The sequence below is a fragment of the Armigeres subalbatus genome, chromosome 1 (genome assembly GCF_024139115.2).
Source record: "Armigeres subalbatus isolate Guangzhou_Male chromosome 1, GZ_Asu_2, whole genome shotgun sequence".
Taxonomy (NCBI): Eukaryota; Metazoa; Arthropoda; class Insecta; order Diptera; family Culicidae; genus Armigeres; species Armigeres subalbatus.
Window position 1 is genome coordinate 296559206 of NC_085139.1, and position 12831 is coordinate 296572036.

At 42.1% G+C, this 12831-nt stretch overlaps 1 protein-coding gene across 1 annotated transcript in view; it reads right to left on the reverse strand.

Moving 5' to 3' along the window:
* Positions 1-12831, reverse strand: part of LOC134207482 (uncharacterized) — a 288199-nt gene that overhangs the window by 223450 nt on the left and 51918 nt on the right. The window contains exon 2 of the mRNA XM_062683196.1: positions 5321-5412. Within this exon, the coding sequence (XP_062539180.1) occupies positions 5321-5412 (92 nt within the window). The remainder of the gene's footprint in view (positions 1-5320; positions 5413-12831) is intronic.

Below are 12831 nucleotides of genomic sequence, written 5' to 3' on the forward strand. Positions count from 1 at the left end.
GGACCGGTCTAAGGCGTTGGAAGCGGTACGATGCCGGTATGGGCTTTCTACGGAACAGCGTCGAGCGGTTTTGAAGCGGGATACTACCGGTATTTTGCTGAACACAAGGAGCACGATTCCGCTGGAACACCACCCTCGTCGCTTCGAATGATGGGAAGAGGTCGGATCCGGCTTGATCAATGGCATCGTGTCCGTTCGCGGAGTAGCCAGTTCTCGGATTGCCGATACCCTACGCTCTGCGCTACGTACGTCGGGGAACAGCAGCTCCAGACCGTCCGTCGAGCTTCGAATGGTTGTCGTGGTCACTGGAAACGGGTAGAGGCCCTCCGGGAATCGCTCCCGAGGCCACCAAAAAAGAGAAAAGGCCCGGAATCAGACACGGGCCTGTTCCACTGGATTAATACCACATTGTCTCTCTCTCACTTGCCCTATACTCCACCATTTTCTTCTAACCATACAATAGGATAAAACAATTACCTTTTCTAACGTTTGAGTAATCGCCGGCTATCGGTGCGGGCTGGTTTGTTCTTTTGTTAACTATTAACTAATATAATTTTAACAAAGAAAAACAGTTAATACACTAACTAGTTACGAGAATATAGAGCCTTACTTTACACTGGCTGCGGCACTATTGCCCAAATTCACTATCACACACCTTTTTGGTTATATAATTCTGAACACTGGCAAAGAATCTAAAAATTTATTCCTGGATCGGCGCGCACTACTATTGCCGGTGGTAGTCGAGAAGGAAGAGACCGACCAAACGAATCTTTTTACCTTACAACCCCTTTCGCTGCTTTCTTGGGCTTTTGAGGAGAGCCGAAGCTTGACAGCTTCGCGCTTGATTTGAAAAAAATGACCATGACGCCCAACCCAAATTATAGTAAAAAAATCGACATTTTTCTATACATTATTTTTGCTTCACATTGTGTGGTACGGTTTAGGAAGAGATCCAAGTGTGTCATGGTTATGAACGTACGTGTTGTTGTTTTCGCGTCGGTTTGCCAATTTTTCTGCGTTTTGTGAGATTCGGCGGGTAATGTTTCGGGCTACGCCACCCAGCTGGATAGTGACTTTCTCGTGAGTTTATTGGATACCGTGGAAAGTGATAACGACTGTAAAATGTCCTCATATGCGTGTGAACTCTTTATGTAAACAATGATGCGCAACAAATTCAAAGCACTGTTCCTGCTGGCTTTGAACTTTGTGGATGCAGATGTTAATCTGGTGATGGTGAAGTTTCATGTTGGTTTTTACCGTGTTTCAGTGTTGAGTCGTAAGTTGTATTGGGTATAGTTTTTGCACTATTTTTAGGAGTGTGGTGACCGAAAGTCATTTAGTTTGTTTAGTCTGTTTAGTTTCTTCTTTTTACTATAACTAAACTTTTCTCATTTTCTGAGTGATCGATTTTTAGCACGGGCAATGCCCTTACTAATAATGTGATCAAGAAATGTAAATGTACAAACATGGTTAGTGTACTATTACTGTTGGAAAAATGGTAAGTAATTTTTGATAAATCATAAATGCCTTTTTTTATATTGATTAATTTTATTACTAATTATGCGCCAGGATCAGAAAGTTTAATTTTGGTCCAGGAAGTGTGAATGCACTTCAGATATCCTTATGATATGTGGGTGTAATCACGCGGGGCTTATTGCAAACGACTATAGCTTCGGAATCCTTGCGTTCTTGAAATGGGCTATAGGAGTTACAATAGAGCTATCACCTTCTAGCTCCCGGATCTAAGATTCTTGCAATTATATTAAATTTTGATAGTTGCACGAATATTCTATCCATAATGCCACTGCCAGACAGTGGGAGTTGGATTGTAATAACACACACACACACACACATTGTGTGGTACGGTTTAGATATAATCCCTTTTTTGAGATAAAAAAAATATGACACGTAGTATGTAAATAATGATAAGGTACACTGGGGGAAGTGGAAAAGGAAAAATCGATAGTGCATGTTTGAATTAGTGTAAAACCAGTTTAAAAGATCTAAATGCGTTCAATAAGAATGGGCTATCGAAAAAAGTCTATTTTGCACCAACTGTGCGGTAATTCATACCATTTTGGTCGCTTGAAATTTATGGAAATAGATTTTAAAATTAGGAGTTGTTTTTTCCACTTACCCTAGTGGGATGGGGTAAGTGGAAAATCCATGTTACCTTGACCTTCGTTATTGATGAGTAGTTACATATAACTCAAATTCATACGATAATTGCTCTGAGTATCTTTTGTGGAATAATTTCATTACCTTAACGGAATAGATCCCCAAGAAATTCTCTTAATAGCTAGGGGAGGGCTGGTTTTGCCTTCTCGAACACTAAGTGTACGTAAAATCTATATGTTCGCCCCAAAGATGAACTTTTTAAAGGAAAATGGGACTTACAGAATTATGAACTAATCAACTTAGTTTAACGAATTGAGATGATGTCTGTATATGCGTATTTGTATGTATGTGTGTGCGCAAAGCATGTACAAAACTATCAGTAATTCTTAAGCACTTGTCCTTAACCAATTTGTTCGCAAAAAAATTGCATTCAACGGCTAAACTTGTTATGAATAAAATTTAATGTGAATTATAGAATATATTTACCTATCAGTGCTAATTTTTAACTTTCTTATACATTTTTTTCATATGTAAAACATGTGAAAAGCATCAATACCGATAGGTGGATTAATCAGGCATTTTCTCATTTATATTAGTCCAATCACCACTGGAATTACAATGATAATAAAGTACACAGATAGAAAAATCCACTGAAATTTACGCTAAAATTCATGCACATAAATGGAACGCCATTATTAGCGTAATTCCATACGGGATATAGCCTGAATGTATACAATATTCGACGTGAATCGTCAATATTGCATACAAGTTGTAAGCAATCTTGTTGGCAAGAGGACCATTTCAGCGTAGAATAGCGTAAATTTTTGCATGTCAAGTTTTACGCGCTGTTTAATTTTTATTATTATTTTCTGTGTAGGAACATATTAAGATTCACAGCACGTAATTTTGAGAAGATGGAGGAAGCCTACATCAGACTGAAGAGGGAAGCCAAGCGGATCGGACTAGTCATCAACACGTCGAAGACGAAGTACATGATAGGAAGAGGTTCAAGAGAAGAAAATGTGAGCCACCCACCGCGAGTTGGCATCGGTGGTGACGAAATCGAGGTGGTAGAAGAATTTGTGTACTTGGGCTCACTGATGACTGCCGAAAATGATACCAGCAGAGAAATAGTGGCTGGAAATCGTACATACTTTGAACTCCGCAAGACGCTCCGATGGAATAGAGTTCGTCGCCGTACCAAACTGACAATCTACAAAACGCTCATTAGACCGGTAGTCCTCTACGGACACGAGACCTGGACGATGCTAGTGGAGGACCAACGCGCACTCGGAGTTTTCGAAAGGAAAGTGCTGCGTACCATCTATGGTGGGGTGCAGATGGCGGACGGTACGTGGAGGAGTACGTGGTACGTGCAGGAATTGCATCAGCTGTTGGGAGAACCATCCATCGTTCACACCGCGAAAATCGGACGACTGCGGTGGGCCGGGCACGTAGCCACAATGTCGGACAATAACCCGGTGAAAATGGTTCTCGACAACGATCCGACGGGCACAAGAAGGCGAGGTGCGCAGCGGGCAAGGTGGATCGATCAGGTGGAAGATGACTTGCGGACCCTCCGTAGACTGCGTGATTGGCGACGTGTAGCCATGGACCGAGCCGAATGGAGAAGACTCTTATATACCGCACAGGCCACTTCGGCCTTAGTCTGAATAAATAAATATAATAAATGCAGTGACCAATTTCTCCAAATATAATCATATTACGGAATACCAGACTCCAATCAAAACCAAACTAACTCACTTACCCATTTGTAAAAAAAACTGCAATAAATGACTGTCTCTATCATGGGAGTGGTGTGAAAAGGTGGTCAATCTATTTCAGATTTCTATTTCAGATGAGATAATTATTTACAATCGTTTCAACCCATAACGAAAGGTAACACTACACTTCAATTTAATATTCTTCTTCATCGTTGGGAGTCCAGTTTAATGAATAGAGACAGAAATGAAGCCCTTCATCAAATGAAAGAAAAAGTTTAAGCGACCTTGAAAAGTACCAGAGAGCTGTCCTACGTCACTGTAGGAGCAGATCCAAAATAAAACCGAAACCTGCCACACTGATCTGACAAAGAAATCCGAGCTCTTCATCACGCAACATTTGAAAATAAAAATGTCATCTTCCTCGGATTTCACACCACATTTCCAGCTTCCAGCTCGAATCATTGCCATCGCCTCCAGGCTACTTTTCAATCTGGATCAGAAGCAGCCGAAACAAACAAAACCCTTTCCTGGCCTGGTTGCCCAATCTGCTTCCTCTCGATATAATCGCCCGCAGAAGGAAAATTTGAAACGCAGCTGTGCGGCCGTGGAATGCTATCCCGTTAGGCCACGCTCGATTGGTCCGCGCGATGTGCAAATAAAACCGATTCGGAAAAAAAAAACCGAAGATAATAGCATTCGAGATTCCGGAACCAAACTGGGCAACAAGACAGGACTCGCCGCCGCGATGGTTCACAGTTAGCTCTGCCTCGAAGGCAAAATCGGTCGATCGGTTCGAACCGATATCGTCATACAATCTAACTGAACCGAAGACAATTCGAATTGAGTTTTCCCGAAAATCAATTCCACGAACGAAAGGGATAGTCCTGCGGTTGGATGCTTTTCCGCAGTACAAATAAAAATAAATCATTCAAAAACGGAATTTGTTCATTGACGATGGAGATTGGATTTTTGTTACAGTTTCGGTGATAGTAAAGATGCTAGATTCGCTGTATGAAATAAATAGATAGCACCTGTGTGGCATACCATTAGTTAATTTATGTGCAACGCTTCTTTAAAATTTCACTAATGGAAGCGTTGAATTGTTATTTAATCTGAATACTGTGCTGATCGAATACTAAGAAAATAGAAATCGCAAGAAAAGTTAAAGCAACTGTAACACTTAATAATAGGAAAGGAACACGTTTCTTCCATGAATGAGGCAGTAATGGTAGCCGAAAAACTTCTTCCGTCATTTCTTTTCCAAATTTCCGTTTTCTTCAACGCCTAACAATTTAACCTCGCCCATCTTCTCCCTTGTCACATGCTGTTAAATTAAAAAATTCCACTCTAAATAAGGACAATTTTCCTAAATGACCTCCTGCGGTGTGCAGCTTATGGATGATTAATTCAATAAAGCGTTTTTTGTGTAGACGTGCGCCTCCCGTCCGGGAGGGAAAGTTGAAGCCGTGGATACTTACATAATGAGGAATAATCCCCGCATGTACTCCTGCATGTCGTCGATCAGATTCAGGGCGCAAAGCCCGACGCCTTCGAAGTCGGGAAGGTATTTCTGCAATAAAGGAACAAGAGAAGAAAAAAAAGTCAGGAATAAGCCAGCAGGCAAACTGGAGAGATTCGATGGAAGAGATTACGACGAGGGGTGATTGTTTCTTGGGATTAGTGGCGTTCGACATCATTGGATGCTGCGAGTTTCCGTAGTGGATGGTGGATGGCGGTGGAATATTGATGAGTTACTCGTAAAATTACTTCCGAAGAAACGCTTCAATAATTTACAAAAAAAATCTTCTAAAGCAATAAAAAAATGCCATTTTTTGTCAAAATAGCTACTAAAACCATTCTTGGAAATTTTTTCATCAATAATTACAATTCTATTACATGAAATTTTTTTGGTATTGTTACAAAATTAAATACCTTGAATTTCTCCCAAAAAATATTTTTGGTGAGTTTATTTGAGTGCCTTTTTGCCAAACGGACGACTCTCTGGATAAGTGGATAGGCGGAAGTAGTTTCCCAATTATAAAGAAATCTGTTCATTTGACTTTTCGTTGCTAGATTGGAAGTTGTGCGTTCATATTCCTTAAGGCATGGGAAGGAGTCGGAAAGTTTTTCTGTCTCAACTTGAAATAGATTTCATGATAAGAAATACTTAGATGCGAAAGATCTCAAGAATTGTGATTATGCCTTCAGTATTTTATAAATGAGAAATGTGAGGAGTAAAACTTTCAAAATATGTTTAATCCCCACAAGTTTCCAGCCAATAATTTATGAATTTTCATTTCATACTAGCGAAAGAAACCCAGCTTTGCCCGGGTGTTGAAAATGTCACAATGAGCTATTAGCAGCACTGCACTCTAGATCAATTTCCGTGCGTTTGTTTTTTTTTCTCAACAGCTGACCCAAAATAGTATCCTAATGATTTTTTACATTTCCCCCTTAAATTCACCAACTTTTTATATATACAAACCTTGCGGTTCCCAAAACGAATCTATTGGGGAAAAAATCTTGCAAATCGGTCAACCCGATGGCGAATTAATTCGTCAGGAAGGAAATCTCAACTCATTTTTATTATAAAGAAGATAAAGAGCTGACATGAAAAGCAAGCAACTACAACTACAGTTTTAGACAAAACATATGCAACTGTTGACTACTTAACATACAAATCTCTACAAAAGATTTATTTTCAAAAATCCTGAAAATTCTGATATCGTTGAAAAATAAAAATTGAACACATCAGGTTGCTCAACCTCATATTAGTTGGAGTATTCAGAAGTGGTAAACAGTTTGTGCAGTGATGAATCAAAATTCTGCATCATTGAAAGCGAGGGAATGTCTCGGGACGGAATGATCATATTTATACACCTCACTATAAGACGAGTCGGCTCAACGGTGTCGCTTTTGTTTTGAAATATTTTTAAAATTTCATATACTTCATCATAGTTTTAGCGGTTAGTTCCTGAAGAGCCGAAAACTCACGGCTTTGCCAAGATTAAGGAAAACAAGAAAATAGGATGGGATAAGGCCTAAGGAGTGTTGCTTTCAAACAGCGTTGTTGTGGAGTATTCACTGGTAACACTGGACGAAAAAAAAATGTTTTCGCGATGCTCATGTGTTGCATTTGTAGTTCTCGACCTCTAAAGCCGACTGGTGACAGCCCTTAGTTGATTGGTTGGGAAAATTCCAATTCCAATTTGGCTACAAAGAGGGTTTGTCGCTTTAACGGTGTTGAAATTAATGGCATGTTTGCATGAGTGTAAGACTGCATGTTCATATAAGTTAAAATACAAAATAGTTATTACAAAATCTGTATGTCCCCATGAGTATTTTTCAGGCAAAAATGCGCCTGTCAGAAGAAACGATAGGTTGGGATATTCAAAACTGTCCAGCCGCATATAAGCATAAAAACATATGGAGACGCATGGTACATTTGCACAATGATTCATCTTGTGTCTAAACTACATGTTGTGAAATACATGTTGTTGGTTAACGTGTCGAAAACTGCGATCATTGAATCATTATAGTTTGGTAGTTTGTTTTGTTTCTAGGGATGCTCTCCAACTTCAATATGAGTAAACTTTACAGATTCTGAAGAACTTCATAACGGAAATCCAACATAAACTTGCACATAATGTGCAGTTCAAATTGGCTTGATACAGATGTTGTACGCTCCTGCACTGCCGCTAACCGCAAGTCGAGCACATCTGTATATGGGCCTCCATATACAGATGTGCTCGACTTGCGGTTAGCGGCAGTGCAGCTCTGATCAGTTGGTCCACCAGGTCAAACCAAAGTCTGTCCAGCATGTCCATAAAAGTCCCTAAAGCCCTTGCATATCACGTACAGTAAAAATCTGTTTGTCATGCGCATCAAACTAATTTAAACTGCACATGACACACATTGACTTAAATGACTTGGACATGCTAAGTAGACTTTGGTTTGATACTAGGCGTAGTTAACCTATAGAAGACCAGTTAAAAATAACTTCCAAGCCGTTAAAGCGACGAACTCCCTCTTTCTTTCTAACCCAATCAATCAATTTACGCCAGATACCAGTGCTGTACATGAACATAGCGAATACGAATTTACTGTTGACAAGTAAAGTTATTCAATTTCCCAAGAAAATGCAAACAAAATTTAAAAACAAAACAACGTTCAAATGGAAAAGCTCAAAATTGAAATCCACCCAAAATTAAATTAGGATATTTATACGATTCTCCGGCGGAATTTCAGTAGATTGGATTAATTGGAAAATCATTCGATTCTACAATTAAAATTCATTACAAAATCAAATGAAAATTCATTTCATTTTGCAATGGAAATTTATTAAAATTCAAATTAAAAGTTATTCAAAATTTAATTAAAATTCATTCAACATTCCAATTCATTTGAAATTATTGTAAGTCATTTGAAACTTGAACAGGAATTCATGAAATTTTCCAATGGGAACTCATTGATTTTGCAATGGAAAATCATTGGGTTCTGTAATAGGAATTCATTCAACCTTTAAAAAGAAATTCATTCGATTTTTCAATGGAAACAAAATCGAAATTTTAATGTATTGGAATTCTAATCCAATCGAATCCAAAAGCAGCCAGTACAAAGAAAGCATCCTGGAAATTGATTGGGCTAGATGACGTCCAAATATCTTTCTTGTCAATATTGAGACTTATATAGCATACCAGTGGTATAACATAAACGTCAAAGCGGCCTGGTCCCCTACGTGATGTTCGCCACAGAGATGATTCTTCGAAATGTATCGTGCTCAAACAGTTACTTCAACATGATACAACTTTCGAATCATACGCCCTCAATCTTTAAGTTCCTATTTTTGTAGTTAGAGGAAAGAATAGCAATATAACTGAAAATTATTCCGATGTTGATATTAATTTGTACAACAAGTAGGGGTCAAGATAAGGTAAGCATGTACACTGCCGCGATTCACAAGAGCGTCCTATGTCGATTTTGGACCTTTTTTATTTTCTTCCAGAAATAAACTTAAAATGGCTCCATCTTTGAGAAAAACAGATTAAATAATATGCTTTGTTCTAAAAATTTGAAAATCGTAGTAAGCTGGAAAAATGTTAATTTAGGAAAAAATAAAAATAAAAAATACAATAAAACAAAGACGTAAAATATGGAAAATCGTAAATTTTAAAATATAAACTTAAAAATATGATGATATAAAAATATAAAATATGAAATTTTAGAAGCATAAGAACACGATATGCTGTTTCGAAAATATTGAAATATTAAAATACGAAAATTCATCATCACAGCAATTTTTTTTAATAAAAAATATATTAAAATAAAAAGATAAAAATACAAAAATACCAAAAAAATTAAAAAACATGATAATATGCAAATACCTATGTTGTTATGAAAACATGGAAATAAAAAAAAAAAGTCGAGATTCCCTTCGGAGTCCTGTCGGGATTCCCTTCGGATTCCGGTCGGGATTCCCTCCAGAATCCTGTGGGAATTCCCTTCGGAATCCTGTCGGGATTCCCTTCGGAATCCGGTCGGAATTCTTTTCGGAATCCGGTCGGAATTCCCTTCGCAATCCGGTCGGGATTCCCTTCGGATCCCGGGCGGGATTCCCTCCAGTATCCTGTGGGAATTCCATTCGGAATCCTGTCGGGATTCCATTCGGAATCCGGTCGGGATTCCATTCGGAATCCGGTCGGGATTCCCTTCGGAATCCTGTCGGGATTCCCTTCGGAATCCTGTCGGGATTCCCTTCGGAATCCTGTCGGGATTCCCTTCGGAATCCTGTCGGGATTCCCTTCGGAATCCTGTCGGGATTCCCTTCGGAATCCTGTCGGGATTCCCTTCGGAATCCTGTCGGGATTCCTTCGGAATCCTGTCGGGATTCCCTTCGAATCCTGTCAGGATTCCTTCGAATCCTGTCGGATTCCTTCGAATCCTGTCGGGATTCCTTCGGAATCCTGTCAGGATTCCCTTCGGAATCCTGTCAGGATTCCTTCGAATCCTGTTGGGATTCCTTCGGAATCCTGTCGGGATTCCCTTCGGAATCCTGTCGGATTTCTTCGGAATCCTGTCGGGATTCCTTCGGAATCCTGTTGGGATTCGCTTCGGAATCCTGTCAGGATTCCTTCGGAATCCTGTCAGGATTCCTTCGAATCCTGTCGGGATTCCTTCGGAATCCTGTCGGATTCCTTCGAATCCTGTCAGGATTCCCTTCGAATCCTGTCAATTCCTTCTGAATCCTGTCTGGATTCCCTTCGGAATCCTGTCCGGATTCCCTTCAAAATCCTGTCGGGATTCCTTCGAATCCTGTCGGGATTCCCTTCGAATCCTGTCAGGATTCCTTCGAATCCTGTCGGATTCCCTTCGAATCCTGTCGGGATTCCTTCTGAATCCTGTCGGGATTCCTTCGGAATCCTGTCAGGATTCCCTTCGGAATCCTGTCGGATTCCTTCGAATCCTGTCAGTTCCTTCGGAATCCTGTCGGATTCCTTCTGAATCCTGTCGGATTCCTTCGAATCCTGTCGGAGTTCCTTCGAATCCTGTCGGGATTCCCTTCGGAATCCTGTCAGGATTCCTTCGAATCCTGTCGGATTCCCTTCGGAATCCTGTCGGATTCCTTCGGAATCCTGTCGGGATTCCTTCGGAATCCTGTCAGGATTCCTTCGAATCCTGTCGGATTCCTTCGGAATCCTGTCGGATTCCCTTCGAATCCTGTCGGGATTCCCTTCGAATCCTGTCGGGATTCCTTCGGAATCCTGTCGGGATTCCCTTCGGAATCCTGTCGGATTCCTTCGAATCCTGTCGGGATTCCCTTCGAATCCTGTCAGGATTCCTTCGAATCCTGTCGGATTCCCTTCGAATCCTGTCGGGATTCCCTTCGGAATCCTGTCGGGATTCCTTCGGAATCCTGTCGGATTCCCTTCGAATCCTGTCGGGATTCCCTTCGGAATCCTGTCAGGATTCCTTCGAATCCTGTCATTCCCTTCGGAATCCTGTCGGATTCCCTTCGGAATCCTGTCGGATTCCTTCGAATCCTGTCGGGATTCCTTCGGAATCCTGTCGGATTCCCTTCGAATCCTGTCGGGATTCCTTCGAATCCTGTCAGGATTCCTTCGGAATCCTGTCAGGATTCCTTCAAATCCTGTCGGATTCCTTCGAATCCTGTCAGGATTCCTTCGGAATCCTGTCGGATTCCTTCGGAATCCTGTCGGGATTCCTTCGGAATCCTGTCGGATTCCTTCGGAATCCTGTCGGGATTCCTTCGGAATCCTGTCGGATTCCTTCGAATCCTGTCGGATTCCCTTCGGAATCCTGTCGGGATTCCCTTCGGAATCCTGTCGGATTCCCTTCGAATCCTGTCAGATTCCTTCGGAATCCTGTCAGGATTCCCTTCGAATCCTGTCGGGATTCCTTCGGAATCCTGTCAGGATTCCTTCGGAATCCTGTCGGGATTCCCTTCCGAATCCTGTCGGGATTCCCTTCGGAATCCTGTCGAGATTCCCCCCCGACTCCTGTCGCCACTCCCTTCGGAATCCTGTCGGGATTCCCTTCGGAATCCTGTCGGGATTCCTTCGAATCCTGTCAGTTCCTTCGGAATCCTGTCGGATTCCTTCGAATCCTGTCGGGATTCCCTTCGAATCCTGTCAGGATTCCTTCGGAATCCTGTCGGGATTCCTTCGAATCCTGTCAGGATTCCTTCGGAATCCTGTCGGATTCCCTTCGAATCCTGTCGGATTCCTTCGGAATCCTGTCGGGATTCCTTCTGAATCCTGTCGGATTCCCTTCGGAATCCTGTCGGATTCCTTCGAATCCTGTCAGGATTCCCTTCGAATCCTGTCAGGATTCCTTCGGAATCCTGTCAGGATTCCCTTCGAATCCTGTCAGGATTCCTTCGGAATCCTGTCGATTCCCTTCGAATCCTGTCGGGATTCCTTCGGAATCCTGTCGGGATTCCCTTCGAATCCTGTCGATTCCCTTCGGAATCCTGTCGGGATTCCTTCGAATCCTGTCGGATTCCCTTCGGAATCCTGTCAATTCCCTTCGAATCCTGTCGGATTCCTTCGAATCCTGTCGGGATTCCCTTCGAATCCTGTCGGGATTCCTTCGAATCCTGTCGGATTCCCTTCGAATCCTGTCGGGATTCCTTCTGAATCCTGTCGGGATTCCCTTCGAATCCTGTCGGATTCCTTCGAATCCTGTCGGGATTCCCTTCGAATCCTGTCGGGATTCCCTTCGAATCCTGTCGGGATCCTTCGAATCCTGTCGGGATTCCTTCGGAATCCTGTCGGATTCCCTTCGGAATCCTGTCGATTCCTCTGAATCCTGTCAGGATTCCTTCGGAATCCTGTCAGGATTCCTTCGAATCCTGTCGGGATTCCTTCGAATCCTGTCGGATTCCCTTCGAATCCTGTCGGATTCCCTTCGGAATCCTGTCGGGATTCCTCTGAATCCTGTCAGGATTCCTTCGAATCCTGTCGGATTCCTTCGGAATCCTGTCAGGATTCCTTCGGAATCCTGTCAGGATTCCCTTCGAATCCTGTCGGATTCCCTTCGGAATCCTGTCGGATTCCCTTCGAATCCTGTCGGATTCCTTCTGAATCCTGTCGGATTCCTTCGGAATCCTGTCGGATTCCCTTCGAATCCTGTCGGATTCCTTCGGAATCCTGTCAGGATTCCTTCGGAATCCTGTCGGGATTCCTTCGGAATCCTGTCAGGATTCCTTCGGAATCCTGTCGGGATTCCCTTCGGAATCCTGTCGGATTCCTTCGAATCCTGTCGGGATTCCTTCGGAATCCTGTCGGATTCCTTCGAATCCTGTCGGATTCCTTCGGAATCCTGTCGGATTCCCTTCGAATCCTGTCGATTCCCTTCGAATCCTGTCGGATTCCCTTCGAATCCTGTCGGATTCCTTCGGAATCCTGTCGGATTCCCTTCGGAATCCTGTCGGGATTCCTTCGAATCCTGTCGGATTCCCTTCGAATCC